Here is an 18,939-nt window from a genome sequence, read left to right on the forward strand (position 1 = left end):
AAATTAACTGGGCATGATGGCACGCAGCTGTAGTCCAACTACTCTGGAGGCTAAGGTGGCAGGATCACTTGAGCCCAGGAGGCAGAGAGGTTGCAGTGAGCCGAGATCGCACCACTGCACTCCAGCCAGGGTGACAGAGTGAGATTGTCTCAAGAAAAATAAAATGAAAAATAATCATTATTAGAAAAAATTAAACAATAATAAAATTTAAGCCCTATCATCTGTTATTTTCTATATGCATAGAGAAAAGTGAAAGAATATACATATTTGGGGAAAACACCTATAAATAGGAGCTATTACATAAAATCACACTTTACAAAGTTACTTCTGTATCTAAAGAAAATATTTTTACATGGCATTGTATTGCACTCTATAGTAAAAATGAAGATAATATAAACACTTTCATTGAGTACTAACTGGATGCCAGGAGTTGTTCTAAGTAACTTTCCTTGCAGTGTTTCATTTCATCTTAACAACCTATGCTGTAAGTACTCTTAGTACACAGCTTACAAATGAGGATCTGAGTCTTAGAGGTTAAATAACTCACTCAAGGCCACAGAGCTGCCAAATAACAGAGCCAGAATTTGAATCTAGGTAATCTAGCTCCAGAATCTAAGCTCATAAATACTATGCCTCTAGAGTAGGATTCAAGAGGGAAGACTTCATGGCTATGCAACATGTGATGCTTACTTTTTCTGAGAGATGCTTGGCAATATCTGCCCTACCGCCTATGAGAGCTGCTGAAATTCTGTTGTTATAGATTCATTGCTTTGAGTTTATGAGACTTTCTAGTTAAAATGCAGATATTCATTGAAAAGTAATACACATCTAAACAGATAATGACAGTGTCCAGGAACTCAGGGTCGATGACTATAGAGTAGTAAATGAGGAAGAAGGGATAGACTTGGAAACTCCATAGAAAAGGAAAGAAGCCAGCAATCAATTCACCTACAAAATCAGAGTATTTTTGCCAAAGGTTGAAAAGGGATAGCCAACAATTTTTTAATGACAGTACTGTAAACAAAAAATGTGGAGATTTTTTCATATAATTTCAATGTGTACCATTTACCATCTCCTTTGAATCTAGGAAATACTACAGAGCCGATGCTATAGAGTGTTGATGCTTATATTAACAAAATGCCTTTCCTTTGGCGCACAGCAACCAGCAGGCCTTTTTACTGGAGAACGTCCCTTGTAATAATGCAAGCTGTGAAGAGGCGCGTCGAATGTTCAAAGTCTACTGGGAGCTGACAGACCTAAATCAAATTAAGGATGCCATGGTTGCCACCTTCTTTGACATTTACGAAGATGTGAGTTCAGACCTGTACTGTGTGTTTGAAGTTTAAATGCCATTCACCTTGTCACACTTAAGCTTCATTCCATTTGACCAGAAAATGTGGACAACATAACAAAAGCAAATGAGTTAATTAAGGAAAGCCCCTTTTAATGTTAAATGGCAGATGAAACAAATCTATTGACAACATTGGCTGATCAGTACAGTCAAATATGAAAAACTCTCTTATCTCATTTTGTGCATATTTGGATTAAACCACTAAAGCATCATGCTCTAAGACTGAGAAATCTGAATGTTCAACAGTAGAAAAAATTACAGCCAACAGATAACAGACCCTTGAATCTGCACAAAATCACAGAAGAATGAGTTTAGTGCTGACTTTTATCTTTGTGAACCAGAGCAGCGTCTATTTCCACAGATTCTTGTGACTCTGACTTTGGTTGCCAGGTGACCTTGTGAAAGGCTTTCAAGGTTCTGGTTTTCCCCTTTCTAAAGTGAAATGCCAGTTTACCACTCTGAAAAATAATAAATTCTGAAAAAAGCAATGTTAAATTCCAGAATTAATGTATCACAGTGTATCCTAGTAAGATAATTTATTTTTAAAAGTTAAATGCCCAATAGGACATTTATGTCCCCATTTACCCCATTTTTGATTTTATTTTGTTTTGTTTTTTATAAGAGGCTTATTCTCAATTATATGAATTATTCAGGTCCTTGTTTTCCCGTTTCTCCTGCAATCAGATCTTGTGTTATTTCACTTTTCGTTAGCAGATTCCAACCATAAAAGTAATTGACAGAAATATCACGAGGGGACAAAGCAAGAGAATTGACTACAAATCCATTTTTAATTTCTGTACATCAAAAACATAATGAATACAATTTAAAATTGTTTTAAATCTGGGAAATAAATTTTATATGAAAGAGTCAAATAGTTAATATTCATAATTTAAAAGGGCTTATACAAACTGATATCATCAAAAATACTCTGCAAAAATAGAACATAGTTTACTACAAAAACCCAAGTTGCTGACATGTTTAAAAATATGATAAATGATCAACTTCATGAAAAGAATCAGAGGAATATCAGTTTAAATGAGCATACATTTTTTCCCTTGGGCAAAATTGGCAAAGCCTCCTTGTTTTTGAAAGCAAATGGTAAAATGCTGTGGTGGCAAAGGGAGATTAAAAAGGTACTCCCCCTGATGGTTGGAAAGGGTCTGGCAAGTCCACATCATGGGCCTTTGAAACTTCATGCAAATTTGACTGGAAGGAAACATACCAAAATGCTAATAATTATCTCCAGAGACTAAAATTACAGATGTTTTTTATTTTCTTTATACTTTACTTTTGAAACTTGTGTGCATATACTACATATTTTAATAGCGATTTTATTTTAAACATGAGGATGAATAAATAAGACTACATTTACTTTATAAACAATATGACATGCATTTTAATGGTCATTTTTTTTAGTTGGTCTAATAGTTTGTTCTTACCATTTTTGCTTTTTTTTTCCCCCTCCAGGGAATCTTGGACATTGTAGTGCTAAGTAAAGGATATACAAAGAATGATTTTGCCATCCATACACTAAAAAATAACTTTGAAGCAGATGCTTATTTTGTTAAAGTTATTGGTGAGTAAAGTACTAACATTTAATTTTGTTCTCTTTCTCTTCCCCTGTCTCCACGTATTCCAAAGATCAAGGACATGCTCCGATGTACAACCCTCTAGATCAGATCAACCGGTACAACACCATACTGTCTATATACATAGATCCCATTCAGATTTCACCAGCTGTCCCAACAATATTTTTTCTTTCTGGCCCAGGATTCTGTCCAGAAATATCTATTGCATTTAATTGTCCCATCTTTTCAGACTTCTTCAATCTGGACCAGTTCCTCACTCTTTTCCTATTTTTCATGTCCTTATCAGTTTTAAAGAATCCAGGCTTTGCATTCTGTGAGATAGCACTGTTTCCTCATTACCCAACTTAGGTCATGAATTATTTGCAGAAATTCCGCTGCAAGGAGTTGCAGAATTGATGCTGTGCATTTCTCAGTGCATCATGTCAGGAAGCACATGATGTTGACCTGTCCTACCACCATGACCTTAACCTTGCTCACCTGGTCATGTTGATGATCACCAAGTTTCTCTACCCTAAACTCACTGTTTTCCCCTTTGTAATTCATTAGTGTTTTGGGGGGCAATATTCAGATATTACATTAATAGTATTTTCTTTATGAAACTTTTGCCTAGCACCCTTAGAGTACATTGACAACTGCCTGAATCAACCTTCTACATTTGTCAAATAGTGATTCTGTATTTCCATCAATTGACATTCTACTGTTCATCTTGTACCCTCCTTGTCCCAAGCCTGGAATCAGACATTTCTCCAAGAAATCAGACCTTTCTCTCTTTTAGTAGAGAACAGTATTTCAAAACCACATTCTGAAATGGTTGCCCAGTGTGCTCGTTGCTACTGGGTTGTCATTTCTTCCAGATTCTCTCAGTGGACACAGCTAGGAGAATACCGGTATGGATTCACATATGCACACACAAATGTACACATTTGTAACTATGTTTACATCTATTTATATTTGTATGTGCTAACTATATAACCATTAATTCGTTGCAATAATTTCATTTTTAATCCAAATGGAGCGCTTCAGGGTTCCTTCTAATCTTGTCTATTTTTGTAGATATCTTTTCCAGCAGTGAGAAATGTGACTTCAGTTTTCCTCATTGTGTTACTTATTTGTTCATTGTAACCAATTCCCACCCATGCTAGTAGTATCCTCCACCTGAAGCCCATGTTTGTCATAAAGACCCTGTATATGTTTTGTTAAGTGCATGCCTAAGGATTTTATTTTCTTTAAGATGACTGTAGAGGATATTGTGTTTTTAAGTTTTGCTTCCACATATTTTAGTATATAGAAATGAAATTTATTTTTGTGTGTTGATCTTGTATACAGTGACCTTGCTCAACTCACTAACTGGTTCTAGGAGGGTTTTTTGAAGATTCCTTGGGATTTTCTACATAGACAACTTTGTCTTCTTCAAAGAGAGATAATTTTCTTTCTAATCCCTGTGACTTTTATTTTTCTTGTGCTGGCTATAATTTTCATTTACTATATAGAATAAGTGGTGAGAGTGGATATACTTGTTTTGTTTCCAGTCTTAAGGGGAAAACATTTTGTCTTTCACCATTAAGTGTTATATTAACTATAGAGTTTTTTGGTAGATGCTCTATTGTATCATATTAAAGAGATTCTCCCTATTCCTAGTTTGCTGAGAGTTCTGTGCTGAACTGGTGTTTGAGAGGTGACTGTTTTTGCATTACTATTGTGATGCAAGAGAGCCATATTGATTTGTTTGTCAAAAAAATGGCACATGTACTTTGTAGAAATATTTATTACAGTTTTGAAATAAGCATAAATAGCTGAACACAGAAAAGCAACAGAATAATGTATTAGTGTTGAGATTTATTTTGAGAGATGAAACTGATATAACATGCATCCTTCCTTTCTTAACAGCAGATTCAGTCTTAATTGAACTAAGAGTTTCACCCATCTTCATTATTACTGCAGCCACAAAATACTGACACATGAGTCTAATCATTTCTATACTTTTTATTATCAATTTCCTCTCTTTTGCCATTTTCAAGAAAGTTTTATTTGGCTATTTTAAAGCTAAAAAAATTAAATATGCTGTTTATTTGGTATGCTGTTAATTTTGGAGTTTGAAGTACATTTTCTTATCTCTGTCCTTCTTCAACTGGACACCTCTAGATAAGAAGGCAAGAAATTCTTGAAACTTTTGCTAACACTAATTGTGTATGTAATTAGAATAACCCAGTTTGGTTAGTTGAAACAAAGAGATATTGGAGTAAGAGTTTGGAATTTGATTCCTTAGGGATAAACTACTAAATCCAATACAGTCATTTGACTGAGGCAGATTTTGGTTCCCAGGGGAACCAAACAGAAGTCACATAATTTCTAGGATGAAAACATCTCAAAAAAAAATCAGTCCTCCCAGCACTTTGGGAGGCTGAGGCAGGCGGATCACTTGAAGTCAGGAGTTGAAGACCAGACCAGCCAACATGGTGAAATCACTGTCTCTACAAAAAATACGAAATTTAGTTGGGCGTGGTGACACGTGACTGTAGTCCTAGCTACTCAGGAATCTGAGGCTATAGCCTTGGAGGCGGAGGTTGCAGTAAGCCAAGATCGCACCACTGCACTCCAGCCTGGGATATAGAACAAGGCTCTGTCTCAAAACAAAAAAAAAAAAAAAAAAGGACCAGGCACCGTGGCTCACACCTGTAATCCCAGCACTTTGGGAGGCTGAGGTGGGCAGATCACGAGGTCAGGAGATCGAGACCATCCTGGCTAATGTGGTGAAACCCCATCTCTACTGAAAAAAAAAATACAAAATTAGCTGGGCATGGTGGCAGGCTCCTGTAGTCCCAGCCACTCGGGAGGCTGAGGCAGGAGAATGGTGTGAACCCGGAAGGCGGAACTTGCAGTGAGCCAAGATGGTGCAACTGCACTCCAGCCTGGGCGACAGAGCGAGACTCCGTCTCAAAAAAAAAAAAAAAAAAAGCTAAAATCACTTATTTTACCTTTGCTCATGAGCATCATCCTTTTTGGTGAAAAGCAGCACACTTTTAGTCTTCATTTATTTTAATATCACATTTAATCTCTCCTTCCTCCATCCATTTCAGAATACTTGGCAAGCACTCTGAAATCTAGGCTTATTTATTTGTGTCATTCACATTAGCATCTCTCTTACTCCTAGTATACTGTAATGATCTAAGTAACTTAAGAGCATCATCTGTCTTATTTGTCTTTGATTGCTGGGTGCCTAGCACAGGGTCTGGTACATAGAAGGCATTCAGGAAATTTATGTCAAATAAATGTCCAGCTCTATTTTGAGTCATGGATTGCCTATCTTGATTAACAATGTTCCCTTGTTTTCTAGTACCTAAGCGACACTTGATGCCTCTGACTCATCTGTGTCTCTAAAAAGCATTCTATCAAAACTGATGAAACTCCAATTCAAAGTCAGATTTCTACCTTGACCTGTTTGCTGATTATTAGGGACACAACTAGTCAGTCATTCATTTCTTGAAAAGATTGAAATGCCTTTCCTAGTTTAACTTCTCAAGTCTACCCATCTTTTGCAGATTCTCTGTGACTAGAAACTCTAATGTACATAATTTTTCAGGCTTACACCAAAAATGCACGGAAAGAGTAACACGCGATGAGTAACAGTGAGTTTTTCCTCTCATTATTTTAATGGGATCCTGTAAAACTAGCCGTTTTGCTCCAACCTAGAATAAGTGTGATTTGCTTCAAAAATATGCATAAAATTTAAATTAATAATTCTCTTTCAAAATATTTTCTTTCTGTTTAATGAGATAACTGTGGGATTTTTCCTTCTTTCATTTGAATTTTGCCAGTGTACTTCAGTAAACTTTTTTGAGACAGAGTCTCGCTCTGTTGCCCAGGCTGGAGTGCAGTGGCGCAATCTGGGCTCACTGCACCCTCCGCCTCCCAGGTTGAAGAGATTCTCATGCCTCAGCTTCCCCAGTAGCTGGGATTACAGACATGTCTTGCTAATTTTTTGTATTTTTAGTAGAGATGAGATTTTGCCGTGATGGCCAGGCTGGAGCCAGTGTACTTTAGAGGAACTATTTGCTCAAGTCTGAAGCTTAAAAACAAAACAACAACAACAAAAATAACATATATTTACTACTTAGTTCATCTGAATGTGGTATGTGCATGTGCATACCTGGAAAGATTTAAGATTAATTCTTTCTAGAACAGATGTTAGGCATTAAGTACTAAGGAAAATTTTAAGTGCAAGAGGTATTAATCTGTATATTGTTAAATCAAGTTCTCCCTGTGCTCAGCAAGTTCTTTTATTCAAGCCTTGAAACTACTTTTATACTAAAAGTTCTGTTTTATACTCTTACAATAGAATGTGATTGACCTGTCTATACTTGTGACAGTTTTGCTGACTAGCATGAGGGCCTGTGACTCCACTGCTTTCCATGCTCAAGTCTGCAAGTTCTTCCTCGCACAGAGGTCCCCAGCCAGGTAGAATGGATGGGAATCAGAGCATAGGATTTTTGTAACATTGATAAGATATTCCAGTTCCCAGTTGTAATAATAATATGCTAAAGAGAGTAGGCAGTTCTCAGGGTGAAGCAAAAGAAGGTCTGACTTTTTTTATATTGATCATTTAGAAATTATCCATGTGGAAAAATGTATGCATATAATTTAGGGTCCCAAGTTCTTCCTTGGCATTTATTCATTTACGTTTTTTTTAATTACAAAAACAAGATCTTAGAGATGGGGAAAATCTCAAAAGGCATCTTGCCCAAGTCTAACCTAATGCAACATCTTAGTCATCTTCTGCTTGAATGCTTTGTTCTAAAGGAGACCTCACCGCCTCATAATGCAACACAGACTTCTTTTATGAATCAGTTTAGTTGTTAGAAAATTCAAGTCAAAATGTGCATATTTAGTTAGTTCTGTCCATTGATACTCATGTCTGGTATATAGTAGGCCCTTTATAGATATCTGTTGAATTTTTAAAAAATTGTTCCAATAAAATTACTCTAGTTTTTATTGTTAAAGTGGACCCTAACGTAGGGGTCCCCAAACCAGTCTGAGGCCTATTAGGAACCAGGCCGCACAACAGGAGGTAAATGGCCGGAGGGTGAGCAAAGCTTCCCCTGTATTTACAGCTGCATCCCATCACTGGCATTACTGCCTGAGCTCTGTCTCCTGTCAGATCAGCAGCAGCATTAGATTCTCATAGGAGCGCGACCCCTATTGTGAACTGCACTTGTGAGGGATCTAGGTTGTGTACTCCTTATGAGAATCTAACTAATGCCTGATGATCTGAGGTGGAACAATCCTGAAACCATCTCCCATCTGACCCCCATCCATGAAAAAATTGTCTTTCTTCTACAGAACCCATCCCTGGTGCCAGAAAGGTTGGGGACCACTGCCCTAACTTATAATCATAGTAACAAAATACTCAGAACAAATCATGGTCCTGCTCAGGAAAACGTAACCTTCTTTACATCATTAAATAGTGAGACAGCAAACTACCTGACAGCGAAATGACATGTCTGAGCCCTTCTTTAAAGTAATCCAGGGATGTGGAAGCTGGGTATAGATGGAACAAGGTTGGCCATGTGTTGTTGACAGTTTTTGAAAGTGTGAGAAATGTGTGTGAAGTTCATTCTGCTATTATAGTTTTATATATGTTTGTACTTTTGTTTGAGATGTTCCATGGTAAAAAGTTAAAACAAAAAACCTAAGAGAGTCTTGAGAATCTCTAATCTGGAGAGTTTAAGAATCCCTGGCCTTCAGCTTCCTAGCCTAAATCAGGACAAGTCACCCTGCAGTCTCAGTAACATTATCCTGAGAAGAGGATTCTCCACACATCTCCAAGCTGAGACCCATGGATAGCCAATTTGGTGCAGGAGGTTTTAGTTTTAGAAAACAGGATAACTTTGCATTAAAGATATTAACATAAATATTAATAATGTAATTTACAGAAAGGTCACAGGAAATGAGATCCCAATTTAAAGCAATCATTTGGAAGAAAAATAACCTTCTAGTTGTTTTGAGATGCTCTTCCACTCTTTCCTTTGATTATCAGTTGTTTGCCTTTAAGTCAGTTACTAGTACGTAATTACCCTTCACAGCCATCGGCAATGTCCACAGCATATTTTGCTCTTAAATTATTCTGTTACTCTAATTTCAAACCAGCCTATACTAAATGCCACTGTTTTTCAGTTAAGGAAATTGAGGATACTTAAGCTTTTATATGTGGCCACGGCAATGTAAACTGCCCTTCTGCCTCTCTTACACACAGCACAGCAGATCCACGGCACTTGCATGAAGACGGGGACCTTGCGTATTACAGAATTGTGGGATCCCCTCTCCCCTGAATCAAGACTAGTTACCGGCTCTCATCTTTTATTGTTATTCCTGTCAGATACACTTGGAGGTTCTGAATCTTCATTCTAGTCTAGAACTTAACTCGTTTCTAACAAACCTGGATGAACCCTGTTTCCCCTAGCACTTTTAAAATTGTATCAGTATCTTCACCTTTGCTTACCAAACAAGACGAGACCTTTCCTTTGGGAAAGCTTTCTTTTTTCTTTTTTCACCAAAAGCAGATATGTAATGGGAAAGCTTTTATTCCCCTTGCCTGCCTCCGGGTTTTGTTGAAATAATATGGAAGTTTAATTTCTGGATGATTAGTTTTGTTTTACTTTTTGTGCCTTCTATTTTATAAATCCTTTCTTAATAATTCACAACCATATTATCAGTAATTAAACAAATTTTACCAGCTTTATTGCCACCTTTTTTCTTATATACCACATTTTCCCCTTTCTTCATTCCAGCTCCTGTTTCTTCTGGTGAAGTATTTTCTCAAGTTATTTTCAGAAAGGTTGTACTTAGGTTAATATATTTTCTGAGTACTGGTATGTCTTAGAATATCTTTCTCTTGCTCTTACTGTTAACACTAAGTTTGCTATTGTAGAATTTTATAAACATTGCTCTATTATCTTCTTGCATATGGCGTAGTCCCCACTTATCCACAGTTTCACTTTCTGTGGTTTTAGTTACCCATAGTCAACTGTATTCTGAAAAGATGTGAGTACAGTGTAAGAAAATATTTTCAGAGTGAAAAGCCACATTCATAACTTTTATTATAGTTTATTGCTATAATTGTTCTATTACTAGTTTATTGTTGTTAGTCTCTTACTATGCCCAATTTGTAAATTAAACTTTATCATAGGTATGTATATATAGGGGAAAAAACAGCATATTTAGGATTCAGTGCTCTGCACGGTTTTAGGCACCCACTAGTGCTCTTGGAACATGTCCCCTTGGATAAGTGGGGGCTACTGTAATACGGTCATCTTTGAAATTCCCTCCTCTTCCTGTGCATGTTCTGTTTAGGTGGGGGCCATTTATATGGTTGTTCCTGTTAGTCTTCCTTCTCTTAAGCTGTTGCTTTTCTTCTTGTGCATGAGGATTTTTCTCTGCTTACATTTCTTAAAAGAATCAGTGTTGGTGGGTAGTACGGATGGGGTGGGTCATTATACACTTCTGTCCATCAGACAATTGCCACTGCTTCCTTTTTCCTTTCCCCTTTGGGGCTCACAAGCTGGGAGCCCACCTGGGGTGGAAGCTATATTTGAGCAAAGTGGTGGCTTGGGGGCTCTCAGACAGGAGAGTTGAAGTGATGCCTTAGAGTTGAACTCCAACTGCCTTCTTTGTGAAAGTCACTAGCAAGAGACCCAAGAGCCCTGACTTACTCCTGTGGCCTCAACTGAGGGCGTCGACAGGCTCTCTGAGTCTGAACACATTTGTGCTTTCCAGTGGGAAATAATGAGAGGATGTTACAGGGAGGAACTCACTGCTTTGCTGAGCCTTTTTGTGTTGTTTCATCCTGTATGCTAAAAAGTTTGTATTTTGGGCAACACTGAAGTTATATAGGGCACTGACTAGAAGCACCAGCAAATCCCCCACTTTACTTTGCTAGCAAGAACTAGCAAGTAACAAATGCAGCTTTTCCTGTCACAAGCCTCGGGCCTGCTTTCCAGAGACCCTCCGTTCAGCCCTGGCATGCTTGTCCTCTCGGCTGCCGCAGCTCTGAGCTGAAAGGTTTCCCAGTGGGCTGCTGGGGGGGTCCACCCCTGTTGCCCCAGTAGCTCTCTGACCTGCTCAACACTAATTAGCTCTTTCTCAATCTTACCTATTCAGTATCCTTTAAGAATGTATTAAGATATCTGTCATTTATTATTTTTGAACATTGCAGTGACATTTAGGGAATTAAGGAAGGTAAATAATTTGTTTCTGAAATTGTCTACTACTACTGACCTGGAACCAAAACATTTTCTGTTTTTAATTCCTTTTTTAACATTTTTTTAATTTAAGGGATGCAGTGTGATATTTTAGTATATATATACCTTATGATATTATTAAATCAGGCAAATTAACATATCCATCATGTCACATACTTATCATTTTTTTATTCGGTATGTGCTTAAAGGTCAAACTGCTCCTGACTTTAGCAAAAATTTTAACAAATTTATATGTGTATGAAATATATGTATATATATTTATATAGGTATAAATTATATAACTACCATATTTGATACTTAATATGTTTGTACACATAAAGAACAAGATTAGAATTACTTCAAAGCACATTATATGTTTCTGTATTTTTTGTACAAAGAGCATATGATTTTACAATTTAATAAAATAATGAATGAAAGGTAATCAACAACAGACCAAAAAATCTTCCACAGAATATCTAAAATAATGTTGTCTAAATGACAAGAATGTCTGGAGGCAGGAACTTGATTTTACACATGTGCTCAAAGCTTGAGTAATTTTTAGAGAGGTGGTGATGTTTTTGTGTTCATGTGTCTTAAAGAAACAAACTTAAAGACATTTTCAGAGAAGGAATATGAATAGTCACTCAGAATCCAGGCAGGAATTTTTTACTTTAAACAAAACTAAAACCATTATACAGTATTGACCTTTACAGCTTTGGCTATTTAACTCATCCTTCTCCCAACCTGCACGTTGGCTTAGCATTACAGTATTTATGCACGGTTATTGCCATATTTGGGTTTTGGTTTTGATATTTGTGTGAAATAGCTAATATAAACTGAATCACAATGCTAGAAGCCAAATTTTTATACTTTAAATATATTTTAAAATACATGGACTATAACATACAGTATGGTTTAACATGAAATGATAAAATCCTAAGCGTTATCATGTTAAAAGAAACTTGTGAATTGCACATCCTATTGTCCATGTTTTAAACTACAAGTTAAATCTCCTAATAACCAGTATTTCACATCGCTCATCAAGTATTTTAATTACTGCTTTTTATTTAATTGTGAATAGGCTGTTTTCATATTTTTTTAATCTTTAAAAACGAATTTGGTTTTAAAAGCCCCTAGAAGTATTAGAAACTACTTTTTGGAACAGCTCATTTAAAAGGGTATTTATAATAATCCTGTGTACAATTTTTGTAATTTTTTTTTGTTTTTTGAGACACAGTCTTGCTTTGTCACCCAGGCTAGAATGCAGTGGCATGATCTCGGCTCACTGCAACCTCCGCCTCCTGGGTCCAAGCAGTTCTCCTGCCTCAGCCTCCTGAGTAGCTGGGATTACAGGAATACACCACCATGCTCAGCTAATTGTTGTATTTTTAGTAGAAATGGGGTTTTACTATGTTGGCTAGGCTGGTCTCAAACTCCTGACTTCAAGTGATCCGCCCACTTTGGCCTCCCAAAGTGGTGGGATTACAGGCATGAGCCACTGCACCCAGCCTGTAATATGATTACAAATAATATATAATTACAAAAGCTTATGAAATGGTTAAAAATTCTTAAACTTCTAGAGTTAGCCAAAATTAGCTAGTTAAAAAACATTCAGTAACACTTGAACTAAGCAACACAGAGAGACACTTAAAAATCAAACAAAAACAGTTCTTGCCTTCACAAAGCTCACAGGGGCAAAGAACACAAATAGTAGAAGGCTGGAATTGCATACAGGTGTCTGTCTGTCCTGTTAAATTTCCCTTTTCCATAATGGGCCCTTTATATATTTTAGCATACCTTCCCAGTTACTATACTTAAAAAAATAAATTTTACTTCACCCATAAACCTATATTTTTATACCAGTAATATAACTGTCCCACTTTTAAAAAATGGGCTTTTGCTGTAATCACAGTAAATTTAGCCTTGGAGCATTTAATAGTGCTTTTTTTTTTTTTTTTTTTTTATGTTAACCTAACTGAAGCACAGATGATGAAATTTTTATTCTGATATCGCTGGGGAAATTATATATTTGCACTCATTTAATAGACTACTTTAAATAATTTTTACTTGTTCATAAGCTTGACATTATGGAGTTTTTAAATTATAATTTCAGGGTGACATTTGTAGAAACATCATCAGTCTATCCTTTTACTTTTTTGATTATGCAAGAGAACTTTAACACATTATTTCTTTTTTTATTGGTAAGGTTTTGGTTTAGTATTATTTAGTTTTGTTTTCTGATTACAAAAATAAGAGAGCCTATTGTAAAACATTTGGAAAGTCTGGAAAAGTATTTTAGAAAAGCTATGCTCTTTGCCACTTAGTAGATATAACCACCATGAGCACTAAGCATTCTCCGCCTGCTTCTGCTGGTTCCTGAAGTTTCAGGCACACCAAAGAAGCTGCAGCAATGACAGCTGATGCCTCTAAATCCTGAAATCCAAAATGATAGACTCTATAGTTTGTTTTAAAAACAAAACAATAATAGCTAACGTTTATTGTTTATCATGTGCCTTCTGCTTTACACGATTGCTTCCTATAATCATATCATATATATAAGATTTAGATGAAAATATGTGAGTATGTATGTAATGTTACATATGCTATAAGGACAAAGAGAATGTAGAAAATTAGCTTACATAATAGCAAGTTCCATTTCTGGTTCTGCTCTGCATTTCTGAGATTGAGAGGATGCATCCTCCATGATCCAGCCTCATTCATTCAGACCCAGACTGTTGAAGGCTCTCTGTTCTCTAGATAATTTTGTTACATGTGAGCAAACTTACACAAAGAGCCCTTTAAACCCAGGCTACTTCCCTCTGAGCTAGGGTATTAAGTACCTGAAACTACCAGATAACAATGTAGATCCCAGTTTTGAATCAAATAATTATGAAATAATTTATAAGGTGTATAAAAACTCCAGTTTAGAGGTTTTTATAAACCTTATAAATTATTTCATCCAACTCTCTTACTTTAAATGTTTTTGTAAAACCATAAAAGAGAGAGAGGTGAAGTGATTTGTCCGTGATCACATCTTTCATTAGCTAATACAGCAAGACGTGGCCCTACTTGATAAGATTTTCTGTGCTGAATGAATAGGAAGCTTGAAAGGAGTGGTGCTTATGACTTTGAGCCAACGTTAGTGTCAGATAGTTGCCTTGACGTTTACCCTTATCGACACTCATGACCTAAAGACTTAGTTTCTGTTAGTAGCAGATTATTAATAACAGAGGATGAACTACTAACATACATATAAAACTTATACTCTGTTGTGTTTTCCAGCAATATTTAATTCAGTTCTGCCTTTTATGAAGAATTTATATCTAATTGTAATAAACTGTGATTGAAACCATATTCCTGTCCCTTTAATATGCTGAGCAATAAGAGGGGAAAAAATAAGAATAAAAATTTTCTTTACATGGTCTGTAAATTTCAAGAAACCTAATGTTTTTCAGACATTTTCAAATTTCATTAACTCAGGAGGCGAAGAAGATAATAAGTATGACAGTAGGTGTCCTCTTTTTTTCTTATAAGAAAACTAGGCCAGGCATGGTGGGTCACACCTGGAATCCCAGCAGTTTGGGAGGTCAAGGCAGGCGAATCACTTGAGGCCCCAAGTTCGATACCAGCCTGGCCAACATGGTGAAACCCCATGACTACTAAAAATACAAAAATTAGCCAGGTGTGGTGGCAGGTGCCTGTAATCCCAGCTACTTGTGGGAGGCTGAGGCACGAAAATCACTTGAAACCAGGAGGCAGAGGTTGCAGTGCACCAAGATGGTACCACTGCCTTTCAGCCTGGACAACAGAGTGAGACTCTGTCTCAAAAAAGAAAGAAAAGAAAACTAAAGGGTGGGTCACAGAGGATTTGAGTGGTAAAGCCAAAGCTAAAAGTAAAATTTCATCCTTACTTCTGTAGCACTCCTTAACAAAAGCAGTATCATTACTGAATATAGCTAAAGACATATTTTCCTACCTTACATCAAACATATGTAGCTAGTAGAGCCCAGAAGCCACACAGTCTGAGTCAGCCTCACCTGCTGCATAGTCATATAGATATCACTGGGAAAAGGACAAGTCATTCTGTAGGTAAAATAATTTCTGAGTGGACACAGAATAACCTTTATAATACTATGTTGAGAGTTCAGAATTCCTAATTAAGCAATATTATGAACCAGCATGATAATTAATCAAGGGTTAGTATTGTTTCTCCTTGAATCTGTGGTTGCAAAAAACAAGGAAATGCATACTCTATTTGTATTATGTAGATACCCCTTTTTATAACACATATCTATGGCAAATATGTATCATATTTTTTTCATGTTTAATACCTAGTTTGATTTTATTGTATAAAATTTCTTAGTGGAGAAAAGATGTGGCAAAGTTAACGTTATATTTAAGTCTTATCATGTGATCCTAATGTTATAATGTGAAACTTCAAATTTGACAGGAGGTCTTGTGAAAAAACAAAAACAGATGCAAGAACCGAGTTTTTAGCTTATTATATACAAAATGAAAGAAACTATTACATGATTTTTGAATTAGCATTATGTGGTTAATACTAATGTGATTATGTGATAGCATAGATTATGTAATACTCTATGCTAACCAAGACACAGACATTTTATCTTATACAGAAAATAACGCAATGATTCATCGATTTCTCATCTTCTATCGTAGTAGGATAATGTGTTCTTTAAATGAGTTAGTTTCTTATTGCTTGTTGAAAGCAGTGGCCACATAGTCTTGCAAAAGAGTTCCATTCACCTTGTGACCGTGAATATGAGCCGACGCTTCAGTTCTTCAGTTTCCTCTTCAAAAAAAAGAGGAGGCGGGAGGCAAGGGACAATTAGAATTATTTCACAGTCTTGATATGAAGATTAAGGAAGAGCATTTGTAAAAGAAAATTCATGTGTTCACAGCTTGGCACTTAGCAGAAGATCAATAAATGGTCTTTTTAGATGTTTGATAGTCTTTTCTGGAGAATAGTTTCATTGTGTACATCAAAAGCTTTAAGATTGAACCCAGAAATTATGTTTTATGCATTTATCCCAAGGAAATTGTCAGAGATGTGCCAAAGATCTATGTATAAATGTACCAGGTCCATAAAGCTGATCTTGCCAATGGTGTTTTTAGGAGGAAAAAAAATTGGGGTATGAGGAGGGGACGAACCTAAAGATCCTAATAAAAAGAAGGGGTAAATACACACACAAACAATGGAATACCATGCAATTATGTGGTTGAAGTAATAGATGTGGGGTAATTACACAATAATATGTAGTATGATTTCATCTACATAATTTTTTTTTTTTTTGAGACGGAATTTTGCTCTTGTTGTCCAGGCTGGAATGCAATGGCACGAGCTCAGCTCACTGCAACCTCCACCTCCTGGGTTCAAGCGATTCTCCTGCGTCAGCCACCGTCATAGCTGAGATTACAGGCACGCACCACCATGCCCTACTAATTTTTTTGTATTTTTAGTAGAGACAGGGTTTCACCATGTTGGCAAGGCTGGTCTTGAACTCCTGACCTTAGGTGATTCATCCACCTCGACCTCCCAAAGTGCTGGGATTACAGGCGTGAGCCACCACACCCAGCCTAAAAAAATTTTTTAAAAGAAGTATGTATGTGTTAGTCTGCTCAGGCTTCCATAACAAAATACCACAGGCTGAGTGTCTTCAACAACAGAAATTTATTTCTCACAGTTTTAAAAGCTAGGAAGTTAAAGATCAAAGTGCTAGGAAGGTAGATTCACTCCGAGCAGCCTCGCCTCCTGGCTTCTAGGTGGCTGCCATCTCAGCGTGTGCTCACATGTTCTCTTCGTGTGCATTTAGGTAGAAACAGCAAGCTCACTTATTAGGAGACACTGATCCTCTCCCTGTGACCTCATTTAACCTTAATTGCTTCCTTAGAGGCCGTGTCTCCAAGAACAGCCACATTGGGGGTTAGGGCTTCAACATATGAATTTGAGGGAGGGGGTACTCATTCAATCCATAACATAAAGAGGGGTAAATACACACACACGATGGAATACCATGCAATTATGCATAATTATGCATAATGTAAGAGACAGACAAAACCAAACTTTGTTCTGTCTACTCTCACACAATCACTACCACACAGAATACTTCATCTCTGGTCACCAAAATATGTAGGGATTCTGCCTTCCCCATCCATACATCAACCAATCAATTCTGACACTGTCTACCAAGAGATAGTCTGTCAGATCCCACAGGTTGAGGGCTCAGCCCCACAAGATTGCCCCACATTGCAAATGCCAATCACAAGTCCCAGGTCAGGACCTGTACTTCTAACTAACTGGCTATGAATCAGTCTTCCCATGACCGCCTCCTTGGGTTTGATTTGCTAGAGCAGCTCACAGAACTCAAGGAAACAATTTACTTACATTTACCTGCTTATTATAAAAGGTATTACAAAGGATACAGGCAAACGTCCAGATGGAAGAGATGCACGGGGCTGGGTATGCATAAGGCCGTTTTTGAACATGATGTAAATGAAATCATACAGGATGTGCTCTTGGTGCCTGGCTTCGTTTGCTCAACACTGTGTCTGAGATTCATCGAACACATTTATTTATTTAGAGACAGAGTCTCCCTCTGTCACCCAGGCTTGAGTCCAGTGGTGCGATCTCGGCTCACTGCAACCTGCGCCTCCCAGGTTCAAGCGATTCTTCTGCCTCAGCCTCCCGAGTAGCTAGGATTACAGGTGCCTGCCATCACTCCCGACTAATTTTTGTATTTTTAGTAGAAACAGAATTTCACCATGTTGGCCAGGCTGGTCTCAAACTCCTAATCGCACACCTTGGCCTCCCATAGTGCTGGGATTACAGGAGTGAGCCGCCATGCCCAGCCCAACACATACTTTTAAATGGAACTTTATGAAACATACTTGCATGTGTCTTGGGTTTTTTACCTTAATAAAGTATAAGCCCCCTTACAAGTCAGCACGTACAGGCCTCCCTCATTCTTCTGATACCTCCGTATCATTCCGTAATGTTATATATGTTCCACAATTTATTTCGCTTTATCTCTTAGCGGATTTCATAGACATGAGTTGAAGAGAATGTGTTTTTAATGTTAATCAATAATAACAAATTATCTTCCCTGAAAGTTGTAGGGATTTATATTTTCACCAGCATATAACACTATCCAATTTACCACATACTCATCTGAGAGTCCTAAATTTTTATTTCACTAATGAATTTGTTTTTAAAATAAGTAATGCAGATGGTCTATTAAAAATTTCATGGGTGTATGATAAAAGTAAGTCTCCCTTTTACTCATCTCCCAGTGATACAGTTCTCTTCCCAGAGACAACCTCTTTGTATCTAAGATATTGTATGCATATACAAATATATATATATGTGTAATATAGAATACATTCAGTAGTTAAAGAAGCAATTGAAACTTCTTTAACTACTGAATAGTATCATATAGTATGGTTACAACATAATTTAATGAGTTCCTTATTCACATATATCATGTGGTTTTCAATCTCTTATTATGAATACCACTGTAATGAATATCCTGTAGAATAAATTATTAAAAATGGAATTGTTAAAACATATATATTTTTAAATAAACATTTTATTGAAATATAACATACGGAAAAGTATACATAAGTGCACAGGTCTATAAATTTTAACAGAGTAAACATACCCATACAATTACACCCAGATCAAGAAACAAATACTACCAACATCCAAAATGTGCCCTCCAGCCCCTTTATTAGTTACTAACCCAGT

The 18,939-nt window shown here is 36.7% G+C and overlaps 1 protein-coding gene across 1 annotated transcript in view; it reads left to right on the forward strand.

Moving 5' to 3' along the window:
• Positions 1-18,939, forward strand: part of ITFG1 (integrin alpha FG-GAP repeat containing 1) — a 143,757-nt gene that overhangs the window by 50,039 nt on the left and 74,779 nt on the right. The window contains exons 3-4 of the mRNA XM_012002454.1: positions 1,160-1,310; positions 2,819-2,927. Of these exons, the coding sequence (XP_011857844.1) occupies positions 1,160-1,310; positions 2,819-2,927 (260 nt within the window). The remainder of the gene's footprint in view (positions 1-1,159; positions 1,311-2,818; positions 2,928-18,939) is intronic.

This window comes from Mandrillus leucophaeus, unplaced genomic scaffold (genome assembly GCF_000951045.1).
Source record: "Mandrillus leucophaeus isolate KB7577 unplaced genomic scaffold, Mleu.le_1.0 Scaffold689, whole genome shotgun sequence".
Lineage (NCBI taxonomy): Eukaryota > Metazoa > Chordata > Mammalia > Primates > Cercopithecidae > Mandrillus > Mandrillus leucophaeus.